The sequence below is a fragment of the Mandrillus leucophaeus genome, unplaced genomic scaffold (assembly GCF_000951045.1).
Source record: "Mandrillus leucophaeus isolate KB7577 unplaced genomic scaffold, Mleu.le_1.0 Scaffold1295, whole genome shotgun sequence".
Classification (NCBI taxonomy): Eukaryota; Metazoa; Chordata; class Mammalia; order Primates; family Cercopithecidae; genus Mandrillus; species Mandrillus leucophaeus.
This window is the reverse complement of record NW_012101249.1, coordinates 567,427-587,720: the sequence shown is the minus strand read 5'-3', so window position 1 is coordinate 587,720 and position 20,294 is coordinate 567,427. Positions and strand designations below refer to the sequence as shown.

The following is a 20,294-nucleotide window of genomic DNA, read 5'->3' as shown; positions in this document are numbered from 1 at the left end:
TTATTTTGTTTTTTTCACTCAACATGAGCATCTTGCCTCTGTGGCTAACACCAGGAGTTCAACTGTTCAAAGTTCAACCACGTGATGAGTCAGGACGTATTTCCTCCTATGAATGTTTAAATCCTTGTGTGAGGCCCAAATTACCAGCTCAGACTTCAGACTTCTCTTTTGTACACTTCGTGTTTATTCCTTACCAACAAACCTCAGTAGAATCATCCTAAACCATCAGAGAAGTTCTAAGACAGTGAATCTGAAATAAGAAAGATTCTGATTCTGGGCTTTTTGTTTCCCTCCCTGCTTGAGGTTTTTTTTTTTTTTTTTTTTTTTTTTTGGCTTCCACATAAATTCATCTTCTTTTATCTCAATGAAGAGCTCAAAAAATGACAGGGATGGACTGTGAGCCAGCCCAGCAAGTATCCCCTAATGCCATTTCTCCAGGGGCAACTGCTGTAATGATATTTACATAATTAATACAGGCCATTCAGTTAATTTTTCTCACAGTAACTAAAAGCTGCTGTAGAATCATTAGCTTTTCAACCTATAGCCATAGTACAGACAGGCATATTTTTTTATTAAATAGAAATTTTGTGTCAACGGGCATCCTGTTAGGCCTGTAGCAGCCCCTAGCACAAAGCTGACTATACACTAAACCTTGAGTAAATGCTAATTGCAGTTATTATTGCAAAAATGAGGATTCTGATGATGATAACTGAGAAAGTCAATAATGCTTCAGAAACAGTGAAAAATCCTGGGATCTCAATTTTAAAAACATACCCAGGCTATTGTATTTCTCCTTTTCTAACTTAGAAATTTTATAATTGTAGACGTGTGTGCTTACATATACACATATATATTTATATATTATATACAATTTATATATAATTCTACGTATGAATTATATGTATAATTTTTCAAAACTGTTCTAGTGAAGCACATATTCAATTAATGACTAACTAGGAGACTAATTTAATTGACTATTACATTTATGATCAATCAAGGGGAGTTTTTAAATCTAAGTAGGAATAAAGAATACTAGAAAAGCATATTTGAATTTTAACAGCATAATTATCTGTTGAAAAATCACTATCTTTGAAGAGTCTTATCTAAGAGAACTACAAAGTCACTGCAATGATTTCTTAAATTTTACTACCATTCGAATATTCACTTATTTCTATAGCAATATCTCCCTGGATAGCAGATAATAAGGTTCCCTTTCCAGGTCGCTATGTGAGATAGATATTATACATTAGCCATAACCTGCTTTATCCCTATATTTACATAATAATAACTGCTAGATCCAGTTCCCTGGATTGTCTGAAATAAGAATGGAAAGCATTTGCTCCCCAGGTATTGAAATGACATCCACACACTTCGAAAACTCTGGACTCTATGTATATTTATGTGTTGTTTGCATATTATTTACTTACAGAGATGGCTTTTAATAATACGAAGACAAATATCCTTTGCATTTTATTTCTAACTTGTGTTATTTACTATTATTATCTTTAATTTTTGAGCAGTATATAATTTTGCTTTGCCACAGATTTCTAAACTTTACTTGAGAAATCTTTTTTTTTGAGACGGAGCCTCGCTCTGTCACCCAGGCTGGAGTGCGGTGGAGGATGTCAGCTCACTGCAACCTCCGCCTCCCGATTCAAACGATTCTCCTGCTTAAGCCTTTCGAGTAGCTGGGACTACAGATGCGTGCCACCATGCCCAGCTAATTTTTGTATTTTTAGTAGAGACGGGGTTTCACCATGTTGGCCAGGATGGTCTCGACCTCTTGACCTCGTGATCACTCCGCCTCGGCCACCCAAAGTGTTGGGATTACAGATATGAGCCACTGCGCCTGACTGATAAATCTTTACTCTAAATACAGTAAAACTTTTTTCATTTCACTTGTTTCTAATTGTCTTTATATACTGAAGTATAGCTATCTCTTGCATATTAAGGTAGATGTGACACTTTTAAAGTATTTACTGTTAGATGTATAGATGTATTTATACATTCCCTGTGATTCTGATAAGATTCAGAACTACTTTGTTGGCCAAATTTGGGCCAGGAAATTTGATAGAAAGGAAATCAGGTTTTGAAATTAGACATTTCATAGAAAGCATAAAAAACTTAGACAGTGTTTGTAATATTATTCCCTCACATTCTTCTCCATGTAGAAGAGGCATTTTCAGGATTCAAAATGATAATTTTATCATTAGGTTAAAATGCTGTTACAATTAGGTTAAATTCCCTATAATTTTATTATTACATTAAAATGCCCTTATAATTTTACATTTTGTAATCTCATTTAGTGAGTTAGTTTATACTTTTTTCCCTAAACTCATTGTTTACCTCCTAATTTATTTTACAAGTTTATGTCTATGCAGTTTATTAGTATATTCCTTGATAAAAATAGCCAATGGCTAAGAATTTCAGTGTAATCATCGTCAATGAAAATGAAGTTCATTTTACATTGGTCTATGTAGTAACGGCTGAATGTTCATGCCAAGCAAATTCAGATTATACCTTTTTGCTTTACTTTTTAAAAAATCTAATGACAGTTAACACTTATTGTCAACAGTTGCAGAAAGAATATTAGCCTAATATTTGGATTACAGTCCCATTCTATAACTTCCTAAATATTTGACCTTGGTTACATTAATAACTTCTCTCAACCTCTCTTCTTCTGTAGAATAACAACAATAATACCTTCCTATATGGCTGTTTGTGAAAGTTAGATATATATATATATTCCACACAGAGTCTATGATATAAAGTGTTCAATAACTATTAGCTGTACTATTACATTACTAACATTATAATTTCCCTTTCTTTTTCTTTCTCTTCTTCCTTTTTTCCTCTTCCTTTTCTAGAATATCTCTGTGGAATTTAACTGATTTCTCTGCATATTTATCTGAAAAATAGTTCAAATTATTCTTTTCTGCACCAATTAGGCAATGCATATAACACTTTGTGAAATATTAAGCTCTATAAAAATCTGGGGTACACATTGTATGAAATATAGTGTATCTGGGATTCTTCACATATTAAATTGTTTAGAAGTAGCAGCTTTTCATGATTTAACATAAAATACCCTGCAGGAACAATGATGCCTCCCAGCTGATGTAATAGTAGCAGGGAAACTAACGTGAGTATCGGAATGAATTAGGCATACCTTGACAATTCTATAAGCAATCAGGCTGAATGATGCTGTTTCTCAGAACATTTGGAAAAAATTTGTATTTCTTAAATTGAGAATTCTGTCTTCTCAGTCTCCAGTATGGAAAGGGTAGCTCCATTTTTGCAGATGCAAAAGTGTCTTTTTTATTTTCTGAAATGTGTCCCTCATTGCCCTTCATGTTGTAGAGAAGCATAATAAGGTGATTTCCATTTGAGCTCTGCCTTTTCAAGGCGTGGGAGCAGTTTGGAGAGCCAACGTAAGAGCCACATTTTTGTTCTTCAGTTTCCAAGTGTGATTTTGAAGCAAACAGCTGTGGTTGGTTTGAAGCAATTAGTGGTGACCATTTTGACTGGATGTGGAGCTCTCGGAGTGAACTTTCTGCTGATTTTGAGCACCAGGCTCCTCCTCGGGATCATAGTCTCAACGCATCTCAAGGTAAGAAGCAAACAGGGACTCTCTAACCACTGCTATTTACTGTTTAGTTAGACCTCAGAAGAGAAAGGGAAGCTGGTACAGTTCTGTGACAACTACAGCGAACATTTGGATAGTTGAATATTGTCAGTTACAGTTATGCTGTCTGCATGGACTGATTCCCTTATGGGTGGTACAGATGGCATATAGATATACTTTTGACTGAACTAGCTGAGATTACCAATTGTCTTTGGTTATCATTTAACATGAGATGTAGATAGTGGTTCAACATTTATCAGAGCAAATTTGACCAAGAGTCACTGATTGATTTTTATTGTATAATTTTAATTTCAGTTGGACAATGATCTTGCTCAGTGTAGGGTTAAGAGACAGATGTCTCATTTTAGAATCCAATAGGTTAATGAAGGCTTTGTTTTTGTATCTCAACAGGGCATTTTATGTTCATTCTGAAGAAAGGCAGTAGCTTGTGGCAAGTTGCTAAGCTTCAGAGCCCAACTTTTAGCCAGACAGGACCTGGATGCATACTTTCCTTCTGGTAAATATTAAACAAAATGGTCAGATACCCTAGTGGTCAAGTGTTTGCAGGCATACCTCTGCACTTATTCATTTCTGTGGTTTACTGCTGGTTTTACTGTAAAAATGGCTGTTGCATTAAATTCATATGATTTTCATTTTACCTAGGAGTGTGTTCTCAGTATATGTTGTTTTCTTTCTTAAGATGAAAGGGACTCTTTCCCTCCAACCATGGATTATAATTTAATTAAGAGTGCTTCCTCTTGTTCAGTACTGAGCTCCTTGAGACAAGTTCCCAGGGTTGTGAGAACCACAGAGTGTGTGCCTCAGCAGATAAGCTCTTGCAAATGGACAGCCACAGTTATTGCATGAAAGTAAAATGTCTTAGGATAACTCATTAAAATTGACTGTTGACCAAGTGGAAAAGTCTAAAGGTTAAATATGTCGTCTATTCTATAAATCACTTCCATTTCTTACGTTTACTCTTTTTTAGGTTCTATAACTATGGCCTGTCAGTGGGAGCAGCTGAGCTGCAGCTACATATGGAAGAATCCCATGACTCAACCGTGCTTTGGAGAGTATTATACAATCAGGGCGAACGGTGGTCAGATGCAACCATTCAGCTAGGGCGCCTTTCTCAGCCCTTCCATTTGTCACTAGATAAAGTCAGTCTGGGCATTTATGATGGGGTTTCAGCTATTGATGACATCCGATTTGAAAATTGTTCTCTACCCCTTCCTGCTGAGAGCTGTGAAGGGCTGGATCATTTCTGGTGTCGCCACACCAGGGCTTGCATAGAAAAGCTTCGGCTATGTGACCTGGTGGATGACTGTGGTGATCGTACTGATGAAGTCAACTGCAGTAAGTTCTTTTTGTTGGGGGATTCTCTTTCTCATTTTGAAAGTGTCAACCTTGATGAATTCACTTTTATCTTGTCAATCAAACCGATAACAGTAAGCATAGCTCCAAAACTGATGAATGGTATGAGTGGTTAGTTAGTCAAGCCATCACTATTTATTAAGTGAATTTATTAGATAGTAGATACCAAATACTAGACATACAATGATAAACACAGCTACAGAGTCCCTGCCCTCATGGAGCTTACAATCTTATTGAAAGACAAATATCTAAATATTTAATAAACAAAAATGGTAGCTTTGATAGGAACTATGAAGAAGAGTGCTGTGACTTTACATAATAATGGCACTGGACGTTCTAGACATTAGGACTTAGATCAGATCTAAAAAAAATCACAAGTCAAAGCATGTAACTAAAAGCCCTGAGATGTGGCTGCAAGGCAGATGGAAAATAGCCAGTGTGGCTGGAGCAAGGAGATGAAGGGGAAAGAGGGTCCAAAATATAATAAGGATGAAGGTGTGGGGAAGGCCAGATTCACAGGCCTTTGTAGTACATAGGAGTACAATTTGAACCTAGCTCCATTATTGCCCACTGCACTTAGTGGTACAGTGCAGAAAATAAGTTCGAAGTTAATAGGATTTTTTTTTTTTATTACAAAACCTTGTCAAGAAAAGGAAAAGTTTGCATCTTTCCTTGGACTCAAGATTCCTCATCCAGAAATAACAATGATTTTAAAAATGGAAGATACTTGAATATTATATTTATTTTATAAATTACTTATATTTTATGTATGAAAAATTTATAAATTATGCAATTTATTTTATTAAATATATTTTATAAGTAAATTATTTATTTTATGTATTAAATTTATGTTCATGAAATAGGGATGCTAATTGCAAACCAAAGTAGAAACATAAAATGCATACTACATCATAGAAAACATTAAGAAATTTCCATATAAATCATTGTAGAGAGTTTTGCATATATGTAATCTTCGGTACACATATTATCAAAGGCATGTCAAAGTCAGGCCTATTAAATTCAGAATTACCATGCATCTCATGAAATTTACACACCAATATTTGAGTGGATATAATTAAAATTGGTAATTTTGACAATGACTATCATATGAAGTGTAACTTTTCCTAAGGCCAATTTATTTTTGCAAATTTAGAAAGCCTTTTCATCTTTTCAAGCTCTCTAAATCCTACTCATTAAAAAATGTTGATGTGCTGCTAAAAATAAGCAAATTACCCCTCAAGCTTCCCTATATTCACTTAGTAGGATGTGATAATGGGAATACAACTATAGTATAAAAATACTTCTTCTGATTATGGATTAGTGAAAGAATGTCAGTTTCCCACACGGCTTTCCATCAAGGCATTTTACTTCATTACACAGTGTACATTAGAGATCCACAAATCCATGTTGGATTTCCTGAAATATATTGAGAGATGCGGTCTTTTACGGAAAGGTGGAGCTAGGCATATTCCCTTTGGAAATGAAGTTTGAGTGTGCAGTCAGCACTAAGACAGACAATAGAAAAATGTGTTTGCTTTAGCTTCAGTTTTATGTCAGAAACGCAGCAACTTGCCATTCACCTTCTGCCCTACAGCCGAAGACTGACATCTGGAGGGTACACTGTGTCTCCCCAGTTCACATCACAGTTGGGCTTGATTAGTCACAAGTGAGGAAATATCAAAAGAAAGCTCGTCTCCCACTTGACATTTACTCACTTGGTTCCCTTCATTAGGTCTAAGCTCCTCTTCTGTGATTTTCCAAGACAGATGATTTGTTCTCGCCTGGCTGCATTTATTCGCATACCCTTTTATTTATTGTTTCAGAGTATTTGTTCATTTTTGGCACCAAGTGCCATTACTAAGATGAATAGTTAAAGGACGGTTGACATTTATTAAAACAAAAAACTAACATGTAAATGAAGCTAAAATTTAGAACTACTTGTTAATTCTAAAACCTGTCCCCTTCTCCCAAAGACTGTCAAATGCCCATTTTATACCATTTATTCAATACAGTGAGTATCATTTGAAAAATGGACACATTCCTATATTACCCTAGAAATTTAGATAAGAGTTTTCAATTATTGACTACAGTAGACTTCCCCCTTACCTGTGGGCTTCCAAGATCACCAGTGGATTCCTGAAACAGAATAGTAACTAGTCCTATAGATACTATGTTTTGTTCCTATGCATACATACTTATGATAAAGTTTTTTGTTTGTTTGTTTTTATTTTGTTTTTTGTCTGTTTTTTTTTTTTTTTTTTTTAGACAAAGTCTCCCTCTGTTTCTCAGGCTGGAGTACAGTGGCAGAATCTCTGCTCACTGCAACCTCTGCCTCCTGGGTTCAAGCAATTCTCCTGCCTCAGCCTCCTAAGTAGCTAGGATTGCAGGTGCCTGTCACCACTCCCAGCTAATTTTTTTTGTATTTTTAGTAGAGATGGGATTTTACCATGTTGGCCAGGCTGATCTTGAACTCCTGACCTCAAGTGATCCACTCGCCTTGGCCTCTCAAAGTGCTAGGATTACAGAAGCGAGCCACTGCACCCAGCCTGATAATGTTTAGTTTATAAATTAGGCATTAAGAGATTAACAACAACTAGTAATAAAATAGAACAATTATAACAATATGCCTGTGCTATAACTCTTGCACTTTGGTGCCATTATTAAGTAAAATAAGGGTGACACTTAAACACAGGCACTGTGATCCTGTTACAGTCGATCTGATAACTGAGATAACTATTGTTTGTGATGGTACAAGATTTCATCAGGCTGCTCAGAATGACCTACAACTCAAAATGTATGAATTGCTTATTTCAGGAATTCTCCATTTCACATTTTTTGACCACAGTTGGTTGTGGGTTACTGTAACTGCTAACAGCAAAACATCAGATAAGGCAGGACTCCTGTAAGATTCTTCCTAAGTCTGAATTGGTCTAGGGACTGAAGGAAGCTGAAGTTTAAAAGCTGCAACTCAAAGGAGCTACAATCCAGTGAGAAGAAAAGACCCAAACTGATGAATCACAGCAAAAAAATGGCAAGGCACATACCTAACATTAGGGCAAACAGAGGTAGAGGAAGAGGTGGGGTGTTTAGAATACATGGGGAAGATGGTGCAGGGTATGGGGAAGAGTAGTAGGGACCAGGCAGTCATTTTAATCTGGGGAAAGTGGAGTTTGAAAGACAGAGGAGTTTTTATTTAAAGTTTGGATTATATGAGCATGGATGAAAGAATTTGGATTCGAGAAGGAAGTGGTAATACTGTCATTGAAGTTTGTTACCTTGGCACTGATACGTAGGGACACCAGGATCTGGGATGGGATGGAATCAAAGATGAGAGATTTGGGAATGAGGTCAGGAAAACATCTACATCAGGGTGCTTGTTAAAAATGTGGATTTCTGGGCTTCACCCTATATCTAACAAGCTAGTATCTGTTTCAGTGTTTTACTATGAAGTAAGCAATTTTACCATGAGCCCCAGGTGATTCTTAACATATGATTGTTCTCAGCTCTGCCTGTTAGAATCACCAAGGGAGCTTAGAAAAAATCCTGATGCATGGCTTTACCACTAGGAGCAATTAAATCAACACCTCTGGAGATGAATTCTGGGCTTTAGTGTTTGTTTGTTTTTTAATGTTCCCTGGCAATTGGAACATTCATTTGAGGTTGAAATCTACTGAGCCAGAAGTTTCTCACAGTGAGCCAGGCATGGGGTCTTGATCATTTTCCTGGAGTTATGGTCATAGAAACGGAGAAGAGATGTGCATCAAAAATGTTTGGAAAAAAATGTCCAAAGCAATTCCATCTTTAGTTCATAAAATATTATTAATTGATATATTACTTAGAAACAGAAACTCTTTTTTTAAAAAAAGCTTTGGTGTTGGATTTTTAAAAATAAAGTGGCTTACCTTGGCATGGGCAAAGTATCAACTAGCATTCTTTAAATATTAATAAATAGAATGTGGTTGCATGTATTTTTGTCCCTAATTATCTGTTGCTTTTTTTTAATGTGGATTTCAGCACCTGAGCTGCAGTGTAACTTTGAAAATGGAATCTGTAACTGGGAACAAGATACAAAAGATGACTTTGATTGGACCAGGAGCCAGGGTCCAACTCCAACACTTAACACAGGGCCAATGAAAGATAACACTCTGGGCACAGCTAAAGGACACTATCTCTACATAGAATCTTCAGAGCCACAGGCTTTTCAAGACAGTGCTGCCTTACTCAGCCCAATCCTTAATGCCACTGATACAAAAGGCTGCACCTTCCGCTTCTATTACCACATGTTTGGAAAGCAGATTTATAGGTTGGCAATCTACCAACGAATCTGGAGAGACTCAAGGGGACAGCTGCTGTGGCAGATATTTGGGAATCAAGGCAACAGATGGATTAGGAAACACCTCAACATTTCCAGCAGGCAGCCCTTTCAGGTAAGGATAATGGATTTTATAATGTACATTTGAAATGCATCCGAATGTCTAAGGAATATGAAAGATCACTGTATTCTTGAATTAAAAGTAAGTGGAATTTGATCAAAATTACGTTGACACACATTAATCATTTAATTGAGGGTGTATCAAAGCTCTTTACATTGTTTCCTCCTTGACTACCTCCAATAATGTAAGATTAGAATTTCTGAAGATGAACATGTGGCCATTGGAATCAGCTGCAGGTCCTTCCAATTTCAAGTAATTGTTCTACTGAAATGAACAACCTGGAAGTGGAGGGAAGAGTTTTGCATAATCTCTGATATTTTGCAAAAAGCACAGACTCTGAAATCTGTGATTTTCCTTATTTCATTTTATTTTTATCTTTTTATAGGTAAGTAACAGAAATCCAGGCTTTATTCAACAATCAGCTTCTCTGAGGAATAACTAGAATTTGAATATCGTTCTCCTTACTCCTAGGGGAATATTCTTTACTTCAGATTTCACATGTTGTTTTCTAAAAGTCAGACTTACTATAGCAAGCTCAAATGCGTATGTGGCTGTTAACAGTTTTGTAAAGGAATTTTATATATTATCTATCTGATTATCTCAGCAATTTCCTGATTTTGGTAAGTCAGAAGTCCTTTCAGCCAATTTTGTAGATTCAAAGAAAAAATCTTAGAATGCTGGTTGTTTATCCTTGGCCAAATAGCTTATGGGCAGCAGAACTGGGATTTGGACCAGAACTCACAGTTTCTGATTAATGAACATGTATTTACTTTCCAGCATATCATACAGCCTATAACATGCAGGGGGCTTGAATATTTGTTCTTTCATCCTATAGTCAAATTGATCTACACATAACATACTGGAAAAAAGTTCTTACCTGTCCCTGGCTAAACTTTTTTTTTTTTTTTTTTTTTTTTGCATGTGCTAAACTTCTTTAGTTACCCATATTTAAAGCAGTATATCTATCTAAATATCTAAATCTAGTTAACAGTTTTTAACCAAGAGCTTAGCTCCAGGTCACCTTTTGAAATCTTCTAAAAGTCATAGATGTAGATTGTACAGTGAAGAACACATTGGAATGGGAGATTTGTCCAGATTATAAACCAAAAGCTTGAGAACAAATCCCTCATCTATAGTGTGGCATCGTTCTGGTCAGCCACAGGGTAAGGTACATGTAAGCGTGAGAATGAATCCCCCATCTATAGTGTGGAATCGTTCATCTCTGCCACAGCGTAAGGTACATGTAATCATATGGAATGAAATGGAAAGGAGGTCCTTTGACTTTTATGTAATAATGGCTTATCCACTTCAGATTAATTCTTAAGGTTTTATTGGGTCAATTATAATTTGCATTGAGCAAGTATGTAGTGGATAAACCCTTCTTATGATATTTACTCAAGGATTGGTTTCCAGGAGAAAATCAACTTTACAGGAAAGCAGCTTCATAGCCAGATCGATGTGTGACTAACCAAGGAACACTTTCGTCATGAACCTTAAACATGAAACTCGAGGTTTGAGACCCACGTTGGGTTACAAATGGAGTGTTCTGATTGATTTTATCTAAGGCTCCTTTTAGTCTTAAATGATAATAATAATAAGATTCAGGCCCAAAAAGATGAAATCAGAGATTCTCCATGCTGTGTGGATTTGTCATTCTAGTGAGTAAAAAATGAGGCCTGAATCACACTTGTAATCCCAAGACTGGGAGACCAAGGCGGGAGGATTGCTTGAGGTCAGAAGATCAAGACCAGCCTGGGCAACATGGCAAAATCCCATCTCTACTAAAAATATAAAACAATTAGCCAGGCATGCACCTGTAATCCCAGCTACTTGAGAGGCTGAGGCAGGAGAATTGCTTGAACCTGGGAGGCAGAAGTTGCAGTGAGCTGAGATGTGCTACTGCACTCCAGCCTGGGAAACAGAGCATGACTCCTCAAAAAAAAAAAAAAAAAAAAAGAAGCTGGGCAGAGTGGGCCGCTGATTTAAGGAACAGGATATTTTTTATCCATTGAATAATGGATAGACATAGTTTCTGTTCTACTGAGAAACAGCAGCAATAACAACCAGCATTTTAATTAACTGTGATATGGTAGATGAAATTACCTAGCATAGGGCCCAGCAGATAGGAGGTACTCATGCTGTGTTTGTGTAAAGAAAAATGCAGAGATTTTTCAAGATCACTCGTGTAACATGAAAGAAATAGGATAGGAATAAATTGTACATGTAAATGTACAGGAACCAGTTTGCTTGTTAACGTCAGTTGAAATAATCAGCCAATGCTTTCATGTGTACCATGGTCAGTAAAGGCTCAGGAAATCATTACACATGAAACTTCAGTTCAATCTTTTGATTTATATTACAAATTTTATTTTGTATAACATATAATAAACTAAATATATTGAAAGTTTTGAAACTATCAACACACAATCAAGGTAATGGAAATACGCTTCACCTCCAGTCCCGATGCCTCTATAATACATTTCTCTGGCCCCTCATTCCTGGCACTTACCAGCCACCAAAGTGCTTTCTCTCACTAATTTATACAGTCAAAATTTTCTATAAATAAAATTTTACACTATGTACTCTTTTGTCTGACATTTTGTTTTTTTCTCTGCATGTTTTGCCTCTAGAGTCTGCCTTGTTTCATCTAGAACAATTATTTTGAGATTCATTCATGTCATAGCATGTATCCATAATTTGGACAAAGCAAGTTGATTCATTAATGTACTGATTGATATCTAGACTGTTTCTAGTTTGAGCTATTATGAATACATGTGCTATGAACATTTGTGCTGATAACATTATATGAACACCTACTTTTATTTCTCTTGGGTAAATACCCAGGAGTGCAATGGCTGAGTCTTATGGCAGAGGTATATTTAACTTTTCAAGGGACTCTTAAACTGTTTTACAAAGTTTACGCTTTTTTAAATTCCCATCAGCAGTGTATGAGAGTTTCAGCTTCTCCACATCCCAGCCACTGCTTGGCTGACTATTATCAGTCATGCTAATCTTAGCTATTTAAAAATAGATAGTGGCGTCTCATTGTGGTTTTAATTTGCATTACCCTAAGCATTAATTATGTTGAGCATATGTGCTTATTTACCAAACAAATGTCTACTTTGAAATGTCTGTTCCAGTCTTGCACACAAGTTTTAAATGGGGTTGTTTGTTTTTCATTATTAAATTTGGAGCTTTTAAAATATATTTTTGATGCAAGCCTTTTATCAGATATATGAATTGCAAATATTTTCTCCCAGCCTGCAGCTTGTCTTTTCAGTCTCTTAATGGATTCTTTTGAAGAGCAGATTTTTTTTTTTTAATTTGATGAGTTCTTCTTATCAATATATTATTTTATAAATCATGCTGTGGGGTCATATCAAAGAAAGCTTTGCCTTACTCAAAGTCCCAAATGTTTTCACATCTTCTTTCTCCTCTCCTTTGAGAACTTAGATTACACATAAATTCAGTGACTTGAAATTTACTGTCTACTATTGCTGTGTTCATGTTTTTTAAAAATTTATTTTCTCTCTGTATTTTATTTTGAGAGGTGTCTATCTTTTCTTCTTTAATGACTAATGTGCTGTCAGCCTACTGAGTAGCTGGGACTACAGCTGCATGCCACCATGCCCAGCTAATTTTTGTATTTTTAGTAGAGATGGACTTTCACCTTATTGGTCAGGCTGGTCTTGAACTCCTGACTTCGTGATTCGCCTGCCTCGGCCTCCCAAAATGCTGAGATTACAGGCGTGAGCCACTGTGCCTGGCCCCCTTTTAGTGTATCTTGCATATCTCTATTTTAGAACTTATAGAATACTGTTTTAAATAAGCATTTTAATGTATTTAAACTGATAATTCTGGCATCTGGATTTACTCTGGATCAGTTCTGACTGAGTGATTTTTCTCCTTATTATGAGCCATATTTTTCTGTCTTTTATTGTTACTGTTGCTTCCCTGCTAATTTGTGTCTGGATGTCAGATATGGTGAATTTTATCTTATTGAGTGCTGGAAGTATATATAAATATTCTTGATCTTTGTATTGGTATGTATTTAAGTTTAGTTGGAAAGAGTTTGACTCTTTTTTGTCTTGCTTTAAAAATTCATTAGGTGGAATCAGACCAGTTCTCATTTTAGAGCTAATTACGCCCAACTAGTGAGGCAAGACCCTTCTGAGTATCCCTGTGAATCTTGAAGTGTTTCTGGTCTGGCTGGTAAAATAAGCATTATTACTGGACATTGGTGAGCACGTGTACTGTTACTTTTCATCCTCTCTGGGTGTTCTTTCCCCAACCTCAGGTACCTTTCTCTAGGCCTGTCCCAACAAGTACTTAGCTATGTACTTTAGGGGGACCCTTTGCAGAGCTCCGGAGTTCTCTTTCTGTGCAGCCCCTTCTTCTCTGAAACTTTGTCCTGAGAGCTCATGTCAACATGGTTTCTGTGGACTCTCAGCTCTGTCCCCTCAGCTCAGAGAGAACAATGGGCTCCTCCTCGGCTCTTCTCCTGGAGTAGTGGGCTGGAAAACCTTTCCAGGCATAAATTAGAACAGTTGTTGGGCTCACCTTGTTTGGACTTTACAGCGTCTTGCAAACTTTTGTGGCATATATTTTGGCCATTTTTTTGGTTGTTTCAGGAGGGAGAGAAAGTCTAGTTCTTGTTACTCCATCATGGTCATTGCAGAAGTCCACCTAACTGGTATTTGCCAATACAGTCTGTTGCTACACATTGAACTTGCTTAAAATAATTTTTAGATGGCTCAGAACTTCCTGTTCATTGAATGAGACTCTCTGCTTATTTTGTAAGTGCTCATTTGTATGGAGGAATTTCAAAAAGTTTGTGGAAAAATGAAGTTAAAAGATAAACATTGAAAATGTGATCTTCGTTTTTTCATCCCTAAAGAAGTGATGGTCCTGGGAACGTAACAATGTCAATGCAGTCTTTTATACATTATTAGCTTAAGAAAAATGGGTGTCCTTTACACATTTGTTGAGATTGGGAAACAAAAACAAGTCAGAAAGAGCCAAATCAGAGCTGTAAGGTGGATCCCTGATGATTTCCCACTGAGACTCTCACAAAATTGCCTTTGCTTGATGAAAGGAATAAGCAGAAACATTGTGGTGTTAGAAGACTCTCTGCTAAAACTTCCCCAGGTATTTTCCACTAAAACTTTGGCTAACTTATTCAAAACACTCTCATGATAAGCAGATATTATTGTTCTTTGACCTTCCACAAAATCAACAAACAAAATGCCTGGAATGTCCCCAAAAAGCTGTTGCTATGACCTTTGCTCTTCAGTGATCCCCCTTTGCTTTGACTGAATCACTTCCAACTCTTGGTAGCCATTACTTTGATTGTGTTTTGTCCTCAGGATCATACTGGGAAAGCCAGGTTTTATCTTCTGTTACAGTTCTTCAAAGAAATGCTTCAGGATCTTGACCCTAGTTCTTTAAAATTTCCCTGGAGAGCTCTGCTCTTGATCTGGGCACAACACTTCTGGCACCCATGCAGTGGAAAGTGTGTTCAACTTTAATTTTTCAGTCAGAACTGTGTAAGCTGAACCAATTAAGATGTCTATGGTGTTGGCTATTGTTTGTGCTGTTGATTATCAGTCCTCTTCAATTAGGGCACAAACAAGATTAATTTTTTTCCTTGCAAATTAATGTGGATGGTCTGTCCCTGTGCACTTCATCTTCCACATCATCTCGTTTCTTCTTTAAAAAAAACTGTCCACTTGTGAACTGCTAATTTCTTTGGTGCATTGTCCCCCCAAGCTTCTTGTAAAGCATCAATGATTTCACCGTTCTTTCACCTAAGCTTTATCATAATTTAAGGTTTGTTCTTGCTTCAATTTTAGCAGAATTTACATTGCTCTGATAGGGGCTCTTTTCAAACTAATGTCTACTCCTTCTTAGTGTCTCAAACTAGATCCCGTTCGGACATGCTGTAATAAAGTAGTATAAGTTTATTTTGCTGCCAAAATTGAAATCTTCGCATAGTTTTTTTCATAATATACGTTTTCCATGAACTTTTTAAGGCCTCTCATATATTCACAGGGGGAGTGCCTTACCTATTCTGACTTCAGTCAATTATTCAGGCCTCTTTCCTTGTCAGTGATACATTAGAAAGGCAGAGTATTGAAAAATGAGAGTAGCGTCTGCTAAGTAAGAAATACTATATTTTTTTCTGCTTCTTTCTTTCTTTCTTTTTTTTTTTTTTTTGAGACAGAGTCCTGCTTTGTCACTCAGACTGGAGTGCAGTGGTGCAATCTCGGCTCACTGCAACCTCTGTCTCCTGGGGTCAAGTGATTCTCCTGCCTCAACCTCCTGAATAGCTGGGACTACAGGCACATGCCACCATACCCAGCTAATTTTTGTATTTTTAGTGGAGACGGGGTTTCACCATATTGGCCAGGCTGGTCTTGAACTCCTGACCTTGTGATCTGCCTAACTCAGCCGCCCAAAGTGCTGGGATTACAGGCGTGAGCAACGGTACCCGGCTTTCTACTTCTTTCTTATTATTTTCCCCCTCTCTCCTTCCCATATTCTCTCGATTCTCCTCCCTTCCTCCCCCTCTGTGTTTCCTTCCTTTCTTCCTTCCTTTCATCTTTCCTGTTTTCAAGACTTAATGAATATTTCTTGAATATCAGATGTCATAATATGTTATTTGTTTAATCTTCACGTAACAATAATAGTTTAAATACAAATAATATTTATTTTCATCCCCATGTTATCAATATAACAGTAAAGATGTGCAGAGGCCAAACTGATGGCTCTTATATCCATGCTCTTTCTTTTAAATGATTTCACTTTAGTTTTAGTCTGCATCTCCAACCATAGTTAGTTGCAATAGTACCTTCTCTCTAGCCTTGCTGCTCTCATTTTTGGACCTCCTCACTGAAATCAAATTGATCTTTCTAAAATGGAAACCTGGTCTTAGTATTTTATTACTTAAAACTCATTGGTGGCTTTCCATAATTTATGGAATAAAGTCAAAATTCCTGTTTTTGCCCATATTTCTGTGTGCCTCTCATCCCTACGTTTACTGATTCCTGTATGCCTTAAGTTGCCAATAGTCCAGAGTTCATCCTCTTTTTGTACTTGGGAAGACTTCTGCATCCTGCAACTTCTGCCTTGAAACATGCTTGGAAAATACTCATTTTTTTCAGATTCAGGTTAGTTTTTTACTTCAGTTTCTGTTACCTTTTCCTGAAGCTTACACTGACTGCTCCATATGTCTTCAGGGGATTAGCTACTCATTCTTTTGTGCCCTTTGTAGATATACGTTTATCATGCAGTCCTTTTTTTTTTTTTTTTTTTTTTTTTTGAGACAGAGTCTCACTCTGTCACCAGGCTGGAGTGCAGTAGCACGATCTTGGCTCACTGCAACCTTAACCTCCCAGGTTCAAGTGATTCTCTTGCCTCAGCCTCCTGAGTAACTACAGGTGCGTGCCGCCATGCACAGCTAATTTTTGTATTTTTAGTAGAGACGGGGTTTCACCATGTTGGCCAGAATGGTCTCAAATCTCTTGACCTCGTGATCTGCTCACCTTGGCCTCACAAAGTACTAGGATTACAGGCATGAGCCACCGCTCCTGGCCAATCATGCAATCTTTATACTTACTTGTTTACTTGCCTGTGAGCTCACTGAATGCAGGGACTATGTCCTTGTTGCTCTAGTGCCTACCCCAGTACCTGGTATCCAGAAGCTGTATGCTAAATGTTTGTTGAATGACTGTCTGACTGAATGATTGTACTCCTAATTAGTAGATAGAAAGCGAGGACTCCTTTCCAGTTCATCATTCTTTGTGCTTAATTCTGGTTTCTTTATTGAGTTCATAAGAATTCCTTAGTGACTTGAAACTATGGAGCTAGTATGTCAGCTCATTTAAGCGATGATTGGTTTATGTATATAAGAGGCTTTAATAATTATATATTTTTATTTCAATTTCAATAAATGATCAATTTATTAATTTTCTCTGTTTTGGCTTATTGTTCACATTTAATATCAAATAAAGGTGTTTTACTTAAAATTATTCATGCCAATTATGTCAGTTAGGTGAATATTACTTTGATTTACATTCAAGTAGTTTGGTTGAACCCTGAATATGCTAAGATGTCACCTTTCTTTTTTTTATGAACAAGCTACTGTGTTTATATAAATTATTAAAATCTTCTTTGAAAATATGAAGAGTGTTATATTCTTATTTTTAGTTCTCTGTGCTTCAGAATTCCTGTGACACTTGCACTTAAGTCCTTCTGAGCAGCTGATGTTAATATTAATGTGGTTAATTCCATGAGACATGGTGGTTTTCATTTCCATCATTAATTTATACAGGAGATAGACTGTTTTCCCGGTGTACACTCAGTCATATAATTAGAAAATTTATAAGCAGACAGGAGTTCTTTGGTCTAACCCATTTAATCTACAGATAGAGAAATTAGAGTCCAGAAACTCTGTCTTCTTTAAAGTCTAGTAGGTATTTAAGAGCAAAGAATAGATTTGAGGTTTCCGGGTTCTGAACCCAGTGATCTTGGCACTGTAATGATCTTTATCCATATTATTCACAGAAGTAAATATAATCCATATTAAATCAGAAACAAAAAATACTAGAGAGCTATTATACTGAAAAATGAAGTATTATATTAATTATTTTTATCAGATTCAATATATAGCAACTTGAAGGCTAATAATTCCAATGATTTCCTGAGTAAACCATTTTTCTAATAAGATTACAAGTTTTAGTAATCTAATTATTTTGACTGATCCACATGCTACCCCACTAGTCTGAAAAATGTGTTTATTTATATGTCATAAAGAATTGTTTATTCCAAAAAGGCTAATTTTCAAAATATTGGAATCTTCTGAAACTGTATCTATTTTTTTTCCACATTTACTAAATATATTTTAGAGGGCATTTGTAGATTTTCATGGTGCTGAAAAATTATGGTATAATGCTCTTATGAAGGAGAATAATGGCATTTAGACATTGTAACTTTGGAGGATCACAATATCTTTTGGAATGTGGTTGTTGCAGCACTGGTCACTTATACTAATTATATAATAACATCCTATACTAATGCAATAATATGCCATACTAAATTATTAAATGATAAATTGGTCTTAAATTCTCTAGAATGCTACAAAGAAATAGTTTATATAAGAAAGAGTACCATAGTGTATGTCAACACAATAGTTCCAATTTTTTTTCTTCTTTTTTTTATTTTTTTGAAGACAAGTTCTCACTCTGTGGCCCAAACTGCAGTTCAGTGCCATGTTTATAGTTCACTGCAGCCTCACACTCCCAGGCTCAAGTGATCCTCTTGATTCAGCCTCCTAAGTAGCTGTGCCTACAGGCATGCACGACCACACCCAGCTAATTTTTAAAATTTTTTATAGGTATGAGGTCTCACTATGCTACCCAAGCTAGTCTCAAATTCTTGAGCTGAAGAGATCCTCTCACCTTGGCCTTTCAGAGTGTTGGGATTACAGGCATGAGCCACCATACCCAGCCAATATTTCTTTTCTAAAAGACATTTTCTATCATACTTCTCATTTTAACTAACATAATATTGAAAGTGTAGATCTGAGAAAGAGATAGTGTCTGCAGATCTGGAATCCTACATACTAATATTATGGGATGCATTGAGATTTGATCAGCAGATATTCCATTTATTCCAGAACACCACCAGTGGAAGAATGAAATTACGTCTATCACTAAAACTTTGTGTCAATACAGACTACTGTACTTGTTATCATAAATGGTCCTTGGATGGCAGTCTTAAACAATTTTAAACCTAGAAAGTTGATGTACTTTTTCTTTTTGGATAAGTTTCATTGTTTTCTCTAATTTGGTTATAATTAATGTGTTTAGTATGGCTTGCTTGAATTTTTAAAAGTTGTTTAGTATCCTTAGAACTCAGTGCTGATTTATTTTTCTAGCAGACCTTTTATATTGGACATCTTTCTTTCTCCTGGCTCTCTACTACTAGCATGTCTCTGTGAAAAATCAAGACAGCAAAATAATTTGTTATAGAACAGCCTATGTAGAGGGACATGGGAGGAGTCATATTCCAAGAGGGAAAGACCTTTGAACCAGGCTCAATTTGTAGGGGCTGTTGAATGAAAATGAGAGAGAGAGAATGGACACTTTATCACAGTATTAAAGCAAAATTCTGACAATAACTTCTAAAAACATTTTAACTCTTATACAGCGAGCATATTACCGACCTTCCAAAAGTATAATTTCTTACAAGAACATCCAAGTACATCATGAAAAATAACTTTTTCATACCACTGTCTTCAGCTGCCTTTATTGTTGGTTCACCACAAATGTTTTTATCAGAATCACAAAACATTAATTTTTAGATTAGCTACCATTACGACTAACTTGAGAAGAACTTTCTTTTTAAGAATTTGACCCAGATGCATTCTAGATCTATGCTAGAATTTGCATTGTGAAGTGAGATTTAGTATGCTGTTCAGTAAGCAACAAATCTGAGTGTTGCTTACACAGGATTCATAACAACAGCCTCCTTCCAACCTCTTTCAATGCAAATTCTAGCAAATTCACACTTGGAAGAAACGTATTCCATGAAGCTGCATATGTAATTTATACTTTCAGCATTTCTGTATATAATTTCAGGGAAAGTGGGATCAACTTAACATTATTAAACATGGTCCTATGTTATTTGCAACATAACTTTAGAAACATTTTATTACTAGAAGTATTAAAAAATGATGTACCATTTAGGATTTAAGACACACCCTACAAATGAAAAAACAAATTATATTATAAACAACATTTTTTAAAAATTATGCTATCTCTTTCACTACAAAATCCTCCTGGGGGAAAATATATTTTTCT

The 20,294-nt window shown here is 36.1% G+C and overlaps 1 protein-coding gene across 1 annotated transcript in view; it reads left to right on the top strand.

Moving 5' to 3' along the window:
• MALRD1 (MAM and LDL receptor class A domain containing 1) overlaps positions 1-20,294 on the top strand; it is a 694,737-nt gene that overhangs the window by 147,081 nt on the left and 527,362 nt on the right. The window contains exons 15-18 of the mRNA XM_011972480.1: positions 3,458-3,610; positions 4,037-4,142; positions 4,614-4,981; positions 9,014-9,426. Coding sequence (XP_011827870.1) covers positions 3,458-3,610; positions 4,037-4,142; positions 4,614-4,981; positions 9,014-9,426 — 1,040 coding nt within the window. The remainder of the gene's footprint in view (positions 1-3,457; positions 3,611-4,036; positions 4,143-4,613; positions 4,982-9,013; positions 9,427-20,294) is intronic.